This window comes from Silurus meridionalis, chromosome 6 (genome assembly GCF_014805685.1).
Source record: "Silurus meridionalis isolate SWU-2019-XX chromosome 6, ASM1480568v1, whole genome shotgun sequence".
Lineage (NCBI taxonomy): Eukaryota > Metazoa > Chordata > Actinopteri > Siluriformes > Siluridae > Silurus > Silurus meridionalis.
In genome coordinates, this window is record NC_060889.1 from 31,116,560 (window position 1) to 31,133,398 (window position 16,839).

A 16,839-nucleotide genomic window follows, 5' to 3' on the forward strand; every position below is an offset into this window, starting at 1 on the left:
ATGGATGTGACAGGTGTGTGTGTGTGTGTGTGTGTGTGTGTGTGGATGTGACAGTGTGTGTTATAGTGTGTGTGTGTGACAGTGTGTGTGTGTGTGTGTGTGTATTATAGTGAGTGTGTGTGGCTGTGACAGGTGTGTGTTATAGTGAGTGCATGGGTGTGTGTGTGTGTGTGTGTGTGTGTGTGTGTGTGTGTGTGTGTGTGTGTGTGTGTGTTATAGTGAGTGCATGGTGTGTGTGTGTGTGTGTGTGTGTGTGTGTGTGTGTGTGTGTGTGTGCATGGGTGTGTGTGTATGTGTGTGTGTGTTATAGTGTGTGTGTGTGGTGTGTGTGTATGTGACAGGTGTGTATAGTGAGTGTGTGTGGCTGTGACAGGTGTGTGTTATAGTGAGTGCATTGGTGTGTGTGTATAGTGAGTGTATGGATGTGTGTGTGTGTGTATGGATGTGACAGGCGTGTGTGTGTGTGTGTGTGTGTATGGATGTGACAGGTGTGTTATAGTGTGTGTGTGTGTGTGTGTGTGTGTGTGTGTGTGTGTGTGTGTTATAGTGAGTGTGTATGGATGTGACAGGTGTGTGTTATAGTGAGTGTGTATGAGGTGTGTGTGTGTGTGTATATGTGTGTGTGTGTGTGTGTCTGTGTGTGTGTGTGTGTGTGTGTGTGTTATAGTAAGTGTGTATGTATGTGACAGGTGTGTGTGTGTGTGTTGTAGTGAATGGATATGGATATGGATGTGGGACAGGTTTGTGAGTGTGTATACACTGTGTGTGTGTGTTATATGTGTGTGTGTGTGTGTGTGTGTATATGTGTGTGTGTGTATGGATGTGTGTGTGTGTGTGTGTGTGTATGGTGTGTTCATTGTGTGTATATGTACATGGTGTATGTGTTGTGTGTATGTCGTGTGTACACAGTGTGAGTACATGGTGTATGTGTTGTGTGTATGTCGTGTGTGTACAGTGTGAGTACATGGTGTATGTGTTGTGTGTATGTCGTGTGTGTACAGTGTGGGTGTGTGTGTATATGGTGTGATGGTGTTCTGTTTCTCTGTAGGTCTTCATGCTGGTGAGAATGGTTCTGTCTCTGGGCCAGGTGTTCCTGATCTCCTGCATGGTGTATGTGTGACCTCCACACCACTGTACTGTGGATCTCCTCGCAGCACCCCCTGTGGTGAGGAGGAGCAGGACAGCGTGGAGTCTCAGGACTCAGGAATCCCAACACTGGAGCTCAGCTCACCCGAGGGTAAAGAGCTTCATACACTATTTTCTCTGTGTGTGTGTGTGTGTGTGTGTGTGTGTGTGTGTGTGTGTGTGTGTGTGTGTGTACACAATCCTACAATCTCGTGGTAGAAGTCGGATCTGTGACAAGGTGTTGATAAAAATGAAATATTAATGAAGATGATATAAAGCTCGGGTTCCTTGAGGAGAAGCTGGAGCTCAGCCAAGATCCGAGGAAGGGATCTGATGGAACCTCCATCTAGAGGAATAATTTATTGAATGATTAGAAGCGTTATTGAGCAGAGGGCGAGTCCTGTTTCTTCCTGAAATGAAGCTAATTAAGAAATTCTGCCCTTTGATTTATTTTATATCTTTTGATCTATTTTGGCATCAGATCACATCCGCATTTTCCTGATGATGATTTCCTGGAACATTGTACACTTTATATTCATGTGTAGAAGTGAACATGTGATGTGGGGATTAGTTTCTCAGGTCCCTCACCGCTCCTTGAGATCTCTCAGGGGACATCAGGTTATGACCTGTTGGTTCTAGTTCTTCCATGAGCAGAGCTTATGAAGGTTGGTACCATTAGTAGGGTTGAGGTTCAGAGCTCTTTGGCAGGAGACCTTCCACTCCTAACCATGGAAACTATATCTTCATGTAGCTGTCTTTCTGGTCATGCTGGAGGAGGAAAATTTCATGCTTCACAATTGTGTGCCTCCAACTTTGGGGTAACAGTTTGGTGAAGAACCGCATATGGGTGGAAAACATAGGTGCTCCATGAGGGTCTTTTTGTCTCTCCTCGTCCGTGACTCCTGGTTTGTGTTTGCAGTGACTGACGAGTCACATGGCGCTGAAGCATCAGGTCCGAGGCGAGACACTCCCGCTACGCTGAAGCTAGAGACCATAGGCGAAGGCGGAGCTTCCAGCCAGGCTCTGGTCAGGGGCGGGGCTTTGACCTACCGAGACTCCACCTCCGTCTGCAGCACCTCTAGCCTGAGCACGGACTTCTCAGCGACACTGTCGCTCGGCAACGAGGACACACCCGGAGATTTTGTGGTGACGTCGGACTCGAGTGCCGTGGTCGATTTCCACGACTTTAGCGACTTCTCTGGGTTTTCTCAAGCCCCACCCACAAACAGCAAACACGGGGATCTCGCGTGGCACGGCGAGGGAGCGCCGAGGAAGGAGAGTCCGATTGTCAGCTTCTTTAACAGGTACACGTTTCTATCATGCTGTCCAAAATCCAATTAAAGACATGTAAAAAAACAAAACTCAATAGGCCACGCCCCCTTCCTTGTCGTTCCACAGAAGATTGTTCTCGAAGAAGCCGAAGGACATGAACACAAGTCCAAGTGCTCGCTCTGAACCGAGCTTCAAGCTGTTCAGCAGAGATTCTCCCAAACACACCCAACAATTTCTAAAGGTACGGTTTTCCAGAGATTATGGGCGAGACTTCTGCTTCACATTCCAAAACACAAAAAAGCCACGCCAACTCATCATTCATGCAGGATACAAGATTGGCCGGTTAGTGAATCAGTTTAAAAAGAGGTGGAGCTTCAGGGTGTTGATCCTATACCCTGCTGAACTGGATACATGTGTGAATGGAATATGATGGAGGGATTGTGATGGAGGGATTATGATGGAAGGAATATGATGGAGGGATTATGATGGAGGGAATATGATGGAGGGATTATGATGGAGGGATTATGATGGAGGGAATATGAGTTAGGGGAAGTAGACGAGGGAGGATTTATAAAAGGATTGAGACGTGTCTCGTCTACTCAGGATTTATTAGAGCTGAATGAAGACTGGAGACAAACGAGTGAGTCAGAGAACAGCTGACTAACACACTCACACACCTTACACATACATTCTGTATGTGTTGTGTGTATGTCGTGTGTGTACAGTGTGAGTACATGGTGTATGTGTTGTGTGTATGTCGTGTGTACACAGTGTGAGTACATGGTGTATGTGTGTGTGTATGTGTGTGTGTGTACACAGTGTGAGTACATGGTGTATGTGTTGTGTGTATGTCGTGTGTGTACAGTGTGAGCACATGGTGTATGTGTGTGTGTATGTCGGTGTGTACAGTGTGAGCACATGGTGTATGTGTGTATGTGTTGTGTGTATGTCGTGTGTGTACAGTGTGAGTACATGGTGTATGTGTTGTGTGTGTATGTGTGTGTGTACAGTGTGAGTACATGTGTATGTGTTGTGTGTATGTCGTGTGTACAGTGAGTACATGGTATGTGTTGTGTGTGTGTGTGTGTACAGTGTGAGCACATGGTGTATGTGTGTACAGTGAGTACATGGTGTATGTGTTGTGTGTATGTCGTGTGTACAGTGTGAGTACATGGTGTATGTATGTGTGTATGTCGTGTGCACAGTGTGAGTACATGGTGTATGTGTGTGTGTGTGTATATGTACATGGTGTATGTGTTGTGTGTATGTCGTGTGCACAGTGTGAGTACATGGTGTATGTGTTGTGTATGTCGTGTGTGTACAGTGTGAGTACATGGTGTATGTGTGTGTATGTCGTGTGTGTACAGTGTGGGTGTGTGTATATGGTGTGATGGTGTTCTGTTTCTCTGTAGGTCTTCATGCTGGTGAGAATGGTTCTGTCTCTGGGCCAGGTGTTCCTGATCTCCTGCATGGTGTATGTGTGACCTCCACACCACTGTACTGTGGATCTCCTCGCAGCACCCCTGTGGTGAGGAGGAGCAGGACAGCGTGGAGTCTCAGGATTCAGGAATCCCAACACTGGAGCTCAGCTCACCCGAGGGTAAAGAGCTTCATACACTATTTTCTCTCTGTGTGTGTGTGTGTGTGTGTGTGTGTGTGTGTGTGTGTGTGTGTGTGTGTGTGTGTGTGTACAATCCTACAATCTCGTGGTAGAAGTCGGATCTGTGACAAGGTGTTGATAAAAATGAAATATTAATGAAGATGATATAAAGCTCGGGTTCCTTGAGGAGAAGCTGGAGCTCAGCCAAGATCCGAGGAAGGGATCTGATGGAACCTCCATCTAGAGGAATAATTTATTGAATGATTAGAAGCGTTATTGGGCAGAGGGCGAGTCCTGTTTCTTCCTGAAATGAAGCTAATTAAGAAATTCTGCCCTTTGATTTATTCTATATCTTTTTGATCTATTTTGGCATCAGATCACATCCGTACTTTCCTGATGATGATTTCCTGGAACATTGTACACTTTATATTCATGTGTAGAAGTGAACATGTGATGTGGGGATTAGTTTCTCAGGTCCCTCACCGCTCCTTGAGATCTCTCAGGGGACATCAGGTTATGACCTGTTGGTTCTAGTTCTTCCATGAGCAGAGCTTATGAAGGTTGGTACCATTAGTAGGGTTGAGGGTCAGAGCTCTTTGGCAGGAGACCTTCCACTCCTAACCATGGAAAATATATCTTCATGTAGCTGTCTTTCTGGTCATGCTGGAGGAGGAAAATTTCATGCATCACAATTGTGTGCCTCCAACTTTGGGGTAACAGTTTGGTGAAGAACCGCATATGGGTGGAAAACATAGGTGCTCCATGAGGGTCTTTTTGTCTCTCCTCGTCCGTGACTCCTGGTTTGTGTTTGCAGTGACTGACGAGTCACATGGCGCTGAAGCATCAGGTCCGAGGCGAGACACTCCCGCTACGCTGAAGCTAGAGACCATAGGCGAAGGCGGCGCTTCCAGCCAGGCTCCGGTCAGGGGCGGGGCTTTGACCTACCGAGACTCCACCTCTGTCTGCAGCACCTCTAGCCTGAGCACGGACTTCTCAGCGACACTGTCGCTCGGCAACGAGGACACACCCGGAGATTTTGTGGTGACGTCGGACTCGAGTGCTGTGGTCGATTTCCACGACTTTAGCGACTTCTCGGGGTTCTCTCAAGCCCCACCCACAAACAGCAAACACGGGGATCTCGCGTGGCACGGCGAGGGAGCGCCGAGGAAGGAGAGTCCGATTGTCAGCTTCTTTAACAGGTACACGTTTCTATCATGCTGTCCAAAATCCAATTAAAGACATGTAAAAAAAAAAAAAACTCAATAGGCCACGCCCCCTTCCTTGTCGTTCCACAGAAGATTGTTCTCGAAGAAGCCGAAGGACATGAACACAAGTCCAAGTGCTCGCCTGAACCGAGCTTCAAGCTGTTCAGCAGAGATTCTCCCAAACACACCCAACAATTTCTAAAGGTACGGTTTTCCAGAGATTATGGGCGAGACTTCTGCTTCACATTCCAAAACACAAAAAAGCCACGCCCACTCATCATTCATGCAGGATACAAGATTGGCCGGTTAGTGAATCAGTTTAAAAAGAGGTGGAGCTTCAGGGTGTTGATCCTATACCCTGCTGAACTGGATACATGTGTGAATGGAATATGATGGAGGGATTGTGATGGAGGGATTATGATGGAGGGATTATGATGGAAGGAATATGATGGAGGGATTATGATGGAGGGAATATGATGGAGGGATTGTGATGGAGGGATTATGATGGAGGGATTATGATGGAGGAATATGAGTTAGGGGAAGTAGACGAGGGAGGATTTATAAAAGGATTGAGACGTGTCTCGTCTACTCAGGATTTATTAGAGCTGAATGAAGACTGGAGACAAACGAGTGAGTCAGAGAACCGCAGTACTGACTAACACACTCACACACCTTACACATACATTCTGTATAATTCACACCCTGTCATACTCTGTGTGTGTGTGTGTGTGTGTGTGTGTGTGTGTGTGTGTGTGTGTGTGTGTGTGTGTGTGTGTGTGAGAGAGAGAGAGAGAGAGAGAGAGAGAGAGAGAGAAGTATATGAGACGGAGAGAAGAAAAGGACGAGAGACAAAGCAGTGAAATTGGAGAGAAAGGGAGTGTAAATGTGTGCCAATGGAATTTAAAAGAACAATAGATAGAATGGATGGAAAAGAGAGGAATAGACAGAAAGAAGGAAAGTGAGATTATGAGAGAGACAGAGAGAGGGAGAAAGAAAAGAATAATGGAAGACAGCAAAAAGAGACAGAGAGAGAGAGAGATCAAGCTTGTGAAATAGTTGAGAAATGGAGTGCAAAATAGAGAGCAGAGAAATGGGGACTGATGAAGTAGATGGAAAACAAGGTGAGAGAGAGAGAGAGAGAGAGAGAGAGAGAGAGAGAGATGGACTGAGAGACCAGGAAAGCAGTGATGAAGAGAGATAGATAAAGCGAGAGAGAGAGAGAGAGAGAGAGATGCAGTATGATGTCAGCGTGGGCGTGTCCTGTCCTCTTTCCTCACATCATCGTCCTCCACTTTGTCCTGAGTGTGTGGAGAAAGCTAGACGTGTGTGTGTGTGTGTGTGTGTGTGTGTGTGAGGTGTGTGATTATAGGGTTGTTTTGTGTGTGTGTGTGTGTGTGTGTGTGTGTGTGTGTGTGTGTGTGTGTGTGTGTGAGATCACGAATCGTCCATGATGGATTATGGGGACTGAAACGCTGAACTCATCATCAGCACTGTCGCGTTCATGGTAAGTGTGTGTGTGTGTGTGTGTGTGTGTGTGTGTGCGCATACACTTTATTAACTCCAGTGAGGGGCCCGTCACTGCCCATAATGCAACACACTGGGATATGTGTGTGTGACATCAGATCATAATGTAAACCAATAAGAGGCGTGTGTGTGTGTGTGTGTGTGTGTGTGTGTGTGTGTGTGTGTGTGTGTGTGTGTGTGTGTTTCTATTTAAGAGCTTCCTTGATCCAGGAAGTGACTCCGTGTGTGTTCCTGTTAAAGCAGCTAATGTAGGAAGCATTATGCTAACAAAGCGAACTAGCGAGAGAGACGTCTTTTCATGTGAGGGAATAAAACTCTCAGCGCTGTGTAACAGTTAGAGGTGTTAGTTTATAGCTACTATAACATAAGTGACGACTTGTTCTGCAAAGGTTTTTACAAGAAACGGATTACAATTTTTAAAGCGTTCGTGTATATACAGGTACGTAAAAAGTCAGAATGGTTTGAAGGAGAATGTTAGATGTTCCGGGCAGTGCTGGATCTTCAGGCGCCCCCTATTGCACACAATGGGAAATGATTGATTATTAGGAAAATGTTTCATCTTTATGAGGAATTTGAAATTAGATTTATTTGTTTAGAATGAAAGTAATATAGATCCTTTATATGTTGTTTGTTTAATTTATATTACTGACGTCTCTGTGGCTCTCGCTCTGCCTCTCTCTCAGAGCTTTTGATGATACACTCACAGTGTGCTGACAGTTTAATGGACCATGTCTCCTGTTTCAAACCTCACCAGCACAAAACAGCACACAGGTTCAGGTTTTCGTTTCTGAATAGAGCCAGTTTGTGTTCCTCGTAACATGACTAATATTGTGTGTAACAGAGTGGACTGATCCAGGATATGGTGCACATGGCAGTTAAGGGGTGGACATGACAGTTAAAGGTGGACATGACAGTTAAAGGTAGACATGACAGTTAAGGGATGGACAAGAGCATAAAAGGGTGGACATCACAGTTAAAGTGTGGACATGACAGTTAAAAGCTGGACATGGCAATTAAAAGGTGGACATGACCGTTAAAGTGTGGACATGACAGTTATAGTTTGGACAGTTAAGGGGTTGAGGGCCCTGTCAAAGGCCCAGCAGTGGCAGCCTGGTAGTGCTGGGATCTGAACTCATGACCTTTCAATCAGAAGTCCAACATCTTTACAACTGAGTCACCAGTTGCTGCACATGACATGACGATGTGTGGACACAACAGTTAAAGGGTGGACATGAAAATAACAAGGAGGACACAATGGCAACAGAGTAGACACAAGAGTAATTAGATGGACATGACCGTGAAATAGTGAAAACAATAATCGATAGGACAGAAATAACATGTTGGACACTGAAGTCCAGTTGTACATTTGATCCATAAATTACAGAGCTGGAGACGACAACAGTAAAAAACAGTAAAAACATGGTGGGCACAGTAGCGCAGTGTACACCACAATTTCACACTCTACACGTGTGTACACAGCACCTACAGGATGAATGTAGCAGGACAGTTTTGGGGGTGGACTCCATGGTACAAGTGTGGGGTACTAGTGGGTACCAGTCCATGCAATTACACGATGGATGTTAAAATACAGATTAAGCAATGGACACAGTGGACTGGGTGGACACTGGGTACAGTAATTGGTTTCTGATGCAGCACTCCTCTGGTGTAGACGCTGCAGTGCAAGTCCACAGTGGACTCCATTGGACAGTTACAGGAGACTGTTACTGCACTACACATTTGCGGTTTGGACGCTCAATACAGACTAAAGTATGGATCCCGGGAACACTGACCTTTTTTGTGCCCGATCCTCGGCACCAGATCCACAAAACGGTGTACTTCAGAGATCAGTGAAATTCGGTGTGGACCTGTGCCACCTTGTAGTCAGCTGGTGAAATTTCATCCCTGCTGGACATTCCAGTTAACCGTAAGCGGTATTATCGGAAAGTGGACGCGTTTAGGACGAGGAGAAGATCAGCAGAAGAGCAGGGAAAGTCGCAGACAAGGATCACCAAGTGCTGAGGAGTTCCAAACTTCCACAGGGATTAATATCGGCACATATCACATCGGTTGTGAGAGCTTCGTGGGATGGGTTTTTCCCTGACCGAGCAGCTGCAGCAAGCTCCACATCATCAAGTCCAACACAGAGAAATTTTGGACGATGATACACTTTTAACTTGGTGGGAACAGGTTTCCCTTTTCTATTCCTATATGGCTTCAAGCAGGCTCCATCCAGGGAGGAGGTGCTAGCTCAGTGGTTAAGGCATTGGACGCTGGATAAAGTCGAGTCAAAACAAGTCGAAGCTTTTATTGACATTTCAACAATATATAGCTGACTCAGCACGCAGTCAAACGCTACTCCCGAACCCTGGTGCTACATAAATTACATAGAGCTTCATCAAACAGCGAGCAGATGTTTGGTAGAAGAATGAAGACAGACAAGCTAGGGTTTGTTTTTAGCCTAGCATGCACACACCTCTTTTGGGCCCTTGAGCAAGGCCCTTAACCATCAACGGCTCAGCATGTAAGCCATTCTGGAGAAGGTGTCACTAGTGCACTCACAGCCACACACACTAAAACTCTATCACTTGCTGCCGTTAGTGTTGTGTATCGGAGAACGACACCCTGAGGTTCCATCCTGAGGTTAGCCTTAAGGAGAAAGTGTGTGTGTGTGTGTGTGTGTGTGTGTGTGTGTGTGTTTTTTTGCTGGCTAAGTTTCCGCTTCTGATAAGCAACTGAAACTCCAGCCTGCCTCTGAATTATTTACTATGCAGAGAAATACAACACTAAGGAGCTCAAACACAACGTGTCCCTACACACAATGAAAACTGGGGCAGCCGTGTGTGTGTGTGTGTGTGTGTGTGTGTGTGTGTGTGTGTGTGTGTGTGTGAGAATGTTCCACAACTTGTCAAGTTAACCACATACTCTTAGTTTGAATGATGCAATACACATAACTATTACCTGTATAATATAATGTATGCATATAGGTGACACAAGTGCTTATAAACACTATATATGTAATTTATAGCTCTATGAAGCATTATATATTGTACACGGATCAAAGTTGAATACAAATTGCGCGGCACACGGATGCGCTGCAACGCTACACACCGGATGCTGCATGAGGTGCTAGAGTTGTTTTATTAATGGTCTATAGAGTCACATGACATGCAGTGCACACCATATGAGCAGATTTGATGTTATAAGCAGTCATCATGGCTGTCTGGATTTTATCTAGAGAGATCATATGGACCTTAAGGCTTGATAAAGGTCACTTTTTAAATGAGGGGTCATACATGCTATGTAGCTCATGTGAAAGCTAATAGCTGCTGGATGGATTGTTTTAGGAATTGGATTTTTGATACGGGGCATCATAAGGGGTTATTCATTTCATATATGAAAGGATATGATGCTATAAGGTCTTTATGGATTATGTATCTAGGACTAATAGATGTTATAAAGACTGTATGACTCATTATAACTGTAATAGATGGTGTTCGGGAGGTGTGGTGTGGCGTATGGATCATGGGAGGTATTTTCGATGATATATGGTTTACACTGGGCGTATTAAATGCCATACTGGTGCTATGCAGGGTGTTATAAGGTGTTATGAATATCATATGAACTGATACAAAGCTTTCCAGAGCTCTGTCTGGATTGTGTTTAGGAATACATGAGGATGGGTATATGGATCACTAGGCATTATTATTATTAATACATAATGTATTGAAATGGTTATAAGCTGTTATAAAGGCCACATGAATTATATGAGTGTCATAAGGGTTATTTGGGTTTTTTATGCTATATGATGTATTATGGATGTAATGTAGATTATATGACAGGTTGTGTGTGTGTGTGTGTGTGTGTGTGTGTGTGTGTGTGTGTGTGTGTGTGTGTGTGTGTGTGTGTTAGGAAAATGAAAAGGCTGGTGGTTCTGCATCTCCCAGACAGAGTGTGAGGAAACATTTGGAGTTTGAGCCTCTCTCCACCACCGCGCTCATACTGGAGCACCGACCAGCGTGAGTTCTCCATCGTCTAATCACAATCAGCCGTACTATCATCATCTCCACCATCCAATCACAATTCACCGTATTATCTCCATCAGCATCGACCAATTCAAATTGTACTGTTGCATAAGTTTTGGCACCCATGTGTGTGACAGGAATCTCCCAGCGAAGCCTGCAGAGGAAGCTCAGAAACACAGAGAGCAATATGAAGAGATGGTGGCTCAGGCCAAGAAGCGAGGTGTGTGTGTGTGTGTGTGTGTGTGTGCACGCATTTTGAACATGTTATTCGTTGTTTGTGTGTTTGTATGCATTCTGAACATCTCTCATTGTGTGTGTGTGTGTGTGTGTGTGTGTGTGTGTGTGTGTGTGTGTGTGTGTGTGTGTAGAGCTGAAGGAGGCTCAGAAGAGGAGGAGGCAGTTGGAGGAGAGAGTACGATTAGAGGAGAGTATCGGCAACGCAGCACTCACCTGGAGTCAGGAGATCCTGCCTAACTGGAACAGCGTGTATGCGCGTGCACACACACACTCACACTCACACTCTCACACACACACACACACATATATATATATATATATATATATATATATATATATATATATATATATATACTCATGCATACACATGAGAAAATTGTGAAAAAGTTTAACATTCGAGTCTCGTGATGTCTCACTCTAATCAGCTTATTAACTCCAAACACCTGCTCAGAGTCCTTAAATAGTGTCTCAGTCTGGTTCAGGCTCCACAATCATGGGGAAAGACTGCTGACTCGACAGTTCATTGACCCCCTGCACATGGAGGGTGAGACACAAAAGATCATCGCTGAAGAAGCTGCTGTTCACAGACTGCTGGATCCAAGCACATGCATGTAAAGTTGAATGGAAGGAAAACATGTGGTAGAAAAAGATGAAACGAAGCTCATTCAAGAGTTTGTGGAGTTTCACAAAGAGTGGACTGCAGCTGGAGTCAGTGCTTCAGGAGCCTCCACATACAGACGTCTCCATGGGCTTCAACTGACTCGTTCCTCGTGTCAAATCAGAGACAACATCAGAGGTGTCTTACCTGGACAAAGGACAAACAGGACTGGACTGTTGCTTAGTGGGACACAGTCTGATCACTTCCATGCCACAGTCTGATCACCTCCATGCCACAGTCTGATCTCCTCCATGCCACAGTCTGATCTCCTCCATGCCACAGTCTGATCACCTCCATGCCACAGTCTGATCACCTCCATGCCATAGTCTGATCTCCTCCATGCCACAGTCTGATCTCCTCCATGCCACAGTCTGATCTCCTCCATGCCACAGTCTGATCACTCCATGCCACAGTCTGATCTCCTCCATGCCACAGTCTGATCACTCCATGCCACAGTCTGATCTCCTCCATGCCACAGTCTGATCACTCCATGCCACAGTCTGATCTCCTCCATGCCACAGTCTGATCACCTCCATGCCACAGTCTGATCTCCTCCATGCCACAGTCTGATCTCCTCCATGCCACAGTCTGATCACCTCCATGCCACAGTCTGATCTCCATGCCACAGTCTGATCACCTCCATGCCACAGTCTGATCACCTCCATGCCACAGTCTGATCTCCTCCATGCCATAGTCTGATCACCTCCATGTCACGCCCAATTGAGGAAGTAATTAAAGCAAAAGGAGCCGCGACCAAGTATTGAGTACAGACATTTTTGTTAATTGTGAGCCAAAATCATCAAAATGAAAAGAAATAAACAGTTGAAGTACATCTGTGTGTGTGTGTGTGTGTGTGTGTGTGTGTGTGTGTGTGTGTGTGTGTGTGTGAATCTATATACCAGTTTCACTTCTTCTATTGAATTACTAAAATAAATCAACTTTATACGGTTCATATCTGAATAATCTCTCTCTCTCTCTCTCTCTCTCTCTCTCTCTCTCTCTCTCTCTCTCTCTCTCTCTCTCTCTCAGGTGTAGCTCTAAGCGAGTGAGGGATTTGTGGTGGCAGGGAATTCCTCCCAGTGTAAGAGGACGAGTGTGGGCCCTCGCTATTGGCAACGAGCTCAACATTACACATGGTGTGTTTGTGTGTGTGTGTGTGTGTGTGTGTGTGTGTGTGTGTATATGTGTGTGTTTGTTTGTGTATGTTTTTGTGTGTGTGCATGAATGTATTACTCTAATTTACCACCAGAGGGCGGGTTTCTATCACTATTTCACTGGTTACTGTTTCTTTTTCATAGGTTTTTTTTGTATTTTGTACTGAATGCCAAAAGTATTGGGACAGCCAACTTCTCTTTATTTGTATTATTTTCAACATTAATACTAAAAACCCCAAACTATGAAAGAACACATCTGGAATTCAGTATTAACAGAATACGTGTAAAAGAACTCATAATATGCTTTATATTTCTGATTGTCCAAAGTAGCTCTATGTAGCTTTGTTGCCAGTTCATCAGATTCACGAGGTCGTAACCTGGAATGGGTTTCAGGTCACAGGGACGTCTTATCAAGAGTCTTTTGTGTCTTTTCTTACTTTCTTATAGAGCTTTAGAGAATCTGTGTGAGTACGGACTCAAAATCCCCATTAGTGCTACTAGAACTACTGCACAAATCTTTATTATGGCCAGAAACACTCAGTTAAAGAAAGAGAAAAGATCCATCATTACTTTAGGAAATGAAGATCAGTCAATCTTAAACTTCTCAAGAACTTTAAATGTGCAAGTGCGGTCTCCAAAATCATCAATGCTATCATCAATGCTATGCTATGATCAAACGCTATGATGAAACCCTGAAAGGAAGATCAAGAGCTACCTCTGCTGCAGAGGAAAGTTTATTAGAATGAACTTCAGAAACTGCCAATGCTTCTAAAGTGAAAGATGTATTTCAGCATCCACTGTTTAGAAGAGACTGTGTGAGTCAGGCCTTCGTTGTTGAGTTGCCGCAAAGAAACCATTACTTCAGAAGACCAACAAGCAGAAGAGACTCGCTCGAATTAGGATACACAACAAATGGACTCTAGATCAGTGGATTAGTTCAGTGTCCTTTGGTCTGATGAGTTTAACTGTGAGATGTTTGGCTCTAAGCACCGTGTGTTTGACGTACAGAGGGTGAACAGGCAGTTCCTGACGTTCTGGTTGCCACTGTGAAGCTTGGTGAAGAAAGTGTGACGTGTGGAGGTGCTTTGCTGTTGGAAATTGAGGTCACACTAAACCAGCATTTCGCAGTGACGTGCCGTCCCATCGTGTGCACTTAGTAGGACCATCATTTATTTTCCAAACAGGACAATGACCCCAAACACACCTCCAGGTTCTGGAAGAGCTGTTTGCCCAAGGAGAGTGATGGAGTTCTGCATTATATGACCTGCTCTTCACATTCACCCGATCTAAACCCAGGTGAAGAACAGAGAGTGAAGGACAAGCAGCCAACAAGCACTAAACACCTCTGGGAACTCTTGTGGGAAATGCATTCAGGTGACGACCTCATGAGGCTGAGGAGAGAAAATGAAATGAGAGAAATGGAAATATAAAACCTGCTGGATTATTGGGTGTGTTTTTTATGAGTAAAAGTACTGAAGGAGACGGAGTGTCTAAACTTCTCACTGGATTTATACATCAATTACAACCGTTTATTATCTACAGTCTATATATCAATTCTAATAATCATTAACAATAATTCTGCTTAAATTAATAAATAGAGACATATTTCTATAAGTGTGTGTGTGTGTGTGTGTGTGTGTGTGTGAGAGCAGAGCTGTACGACATCTGCTTGGCGAGGGCGAAGGAGAAATGGAGCGCTTCACCTCAGTCAGTAACTGCAGCAGAAGGTGAGACAGGAGGTGAGAATCTTCACACTGTTGAGTGCTGAGCTGTGATTGGTCAGAAGCTGCTGATTAATTCTGTAGAACAGCAGGAAGACTGACTGTAAATCAGGTCACATCAAGGTCATTTCCCCACACAGCCACTCCCCCCGTCTCTGCCACTCCCCCCCGGGTCACTGCCCTTCCTTTCTTCCTCCCTTCCCTCTGCTATTCATTCTGCTTTTCCTTCTGTCTTTCCTTCTGTCTGTCTGACTCTTTCTTTCTTTCTTTGAGATGTTCGTTGGGAGTGACGACGATGGACAGGATTAGAAATGAGTTTATTAGAGGGACAGCGCATGTAGGACGTTTTGGAGACAAGGTGAGGGAGGTGAGATTGAGATGGTTTGGACATGTGCAGAGGAGGGACATGGGGTATATCAGTAGGAGAATGCTGAGGATGGAGACACCAGAAAGGAGGAAAAGAGGAAGGTCAAGGAGGAGGTTTATGTATGTGGTGAGGGAAGACATGCAGGTAGTTGGTGTGAAAGAGGCAGATGTAGAGGACAGGGGGGGTATGGAGACGGATGATCCGCTGTGGAGACCCCTAATGGGAGCAGGTGAAAGATGAAGAAGAATATTGATTACTATTTAATTGACATTTACGTTTATTTCTATATGATCTGTTCTTATGTGTATTTAAATAAATTTGTTCCTCTTTTTTTTAATAGATGTGTCTCACGCTGATCGTGAGGCGAGTTTGGAGCTGATAAAGCTGGACATCTCCAGAACTTTCCCCAGTCTCTGCATATTCCAGAAGGTAATAAATATAAAATGGTTAGACTATGACGATAGCAATATAAAAATTTAAACATAAATAAATGTCGGGGCAGAGACGCCCTGATGATCCTCTGTAGGATCTTCTGATCTGAGATGTTCACGCAGCGATGCAGATGATCAGGAGGCTCTCTGAAGAACGTATCGAGGAGCGTTGCGTTTACTAATGTTAAATAAACATCTCGTACAGATTTCTGCAGTGTAGAAAACCAAGCAACACCCGCTGACCAATCAGATCGCAGAACTGGGAAGTTACAGGAGCAGATCAATTCCTCATGTGTGTTTGTTCTAAACAGGGAGGCCCTTATCATGACGTGCTGCACAGCATTCTGGGAGCTTATACCTGTTACAGGCCTGACATGGGATACGTACGTTACTGCAACACACACACACACACACTGCCTGTTGTGTTTCAGGTCTTTGTGGTGGTGAGCAGGAGTTATATATAAGTGTGTGTGTGTGTTTGTGTGTGTGTGTGTGTGTGTGTGTAGGTACAGGGAATGTCGTTCATTGCTGCAGTGTTAATCTTGAACATGAACACCGCTGATGCCTTCATCGCTTTTGCCAACCTGCTGAACAAACCATGTCAGATGGCCTTCTACAGAGTGGACCACAGCCTCGTGAGTCTTTATCTCCTTATCTGTCTGTCTCTCTGTCTGTCTCTCTGTCTGTTTCTCTCTGTCTGTCTCTCTGTCTGTCCCCTGTCTGTTTAGATATCTGTCTAGATATGTCTGCCTTCCTGTCTGTCCCCCTGTCTGTCTAGATATGTCTGTCCCCCTGTCTGTCCCCCTGTCTGTCCCCCTGTCTGTCTAGATATCTGTCTAGATATGTCTGCCTTCCTGTCTGTCCCGCTGTCTGTCTAGATATGTCTGTCCCCCTGTCTGTCCCCTGTCTGTCCCCCTGTCTGTCTCCCTGTCTGTCTAGATATCTGTCTAGATATGTCTGTCTTCCTGTCTGTCTCCCTGTCTGTCTAGATATCTGTCTAGATATGTCTGTCTCCCTGTCTGTCTAGATATCTGTCTAGATTTGTCTGTCCCCCTGTCTGTCTCCTTGTCTGCCCCCCTGTCTGTCTAGATATCTGTCTAGATATGTCTGTCTGTCTGTATGTCTATGTATATATCTGTCTCTCAACCTACTCTTTATTGCCAAAAGTATTCAGTCACTCATCCAGATCACTGAATTCAGGTGTTCCAGTCACCTCCATTGTTACAGGCGTATAAAATCATCACCTGGGCATGCAGACGCTTCTACAAACATTAGTGAAAGAATGTGTGGCTCTCAGGAGCTCAGTGAATTCCAGCGTGGTACTGTGACAGGAAGTCACCAGTGCAATAAGTCCAGTCGTGAAATTTCCTCACTACTAAATATTCCACAGTCAACTGTTGTTATTATAACAAAGTGGAAGCGATTGAGAACGACAGAGACTCAGCCACGTAAAACCACAGAGCAGGTCAGCAGATGCTGAGACACGTAGTGCACAGAGGACACCAACTTTCTGCAGAATCAAT

The 16,839-nt window shown here is 44.9% G+C and overlaps 1 protein-coding gene across 5 annotated transcripts in view; it reads left to right on the forward strand.

Moving 5' to 3' along the window:
• Nucleotides 1–16,839, forward strand: part of tbc1d14 (TBC1 domain family, member 14) — a 29,761-nt gene that overhangs the window by 1,932 nt on the left and 10,990 nt on the right. Inside the window, exons 3-13 of one of the 5 annotated variants that reach the window (XM_046852578.1) lie at nt 1,049–1,237; nt 2,045–2,429; nt 2,524–2,638; nt 10,636–10,742; nt 10,886–10,968; nt 11,117–11,234; nt 12,673–12,779; nt 14,450–14,536; nt 15,226–15,314; nt 15,628–15,699; nt 15,823–15,951. In XM_046852578.1, coding sequence (XP_046708534.1) covers nt 1,049–1,237; nt 2,045–2,429; nt 2,524–2,638; nt 10,636–10,742; nt 10,886–10,968; nt 11,117–11,234; nt 12,673–12,779; nt 14,450–14,536; nt 15,226–15,314; nt 15,628–15,699; nt 15,823–15,951 — 1,481 coding nt within the window. Of the gene's footprint in view, nt 1–1,048; nt 1,238–2,044; nt 2,430–2,523; nt 2,639–3,792; nt 3,998–4,811; nt 5,197–5,292; nt 5,407–6,358; nt 6,707–10,635; nt 10,743–10,885; nt 10,969–11,116; nt 11,235–12,672; nt 12,780–14,449; nt 14,537–15,225; nt 15,315–15,627; nt 15,700–15,822; nt 15,952–16,839 lie in introns of those variants that run through there. The other 4 variants (XM_046852579.1, XM_046852582.1, XM_046852580.1 and 1 more) reach the window with 4 other exon arrangements.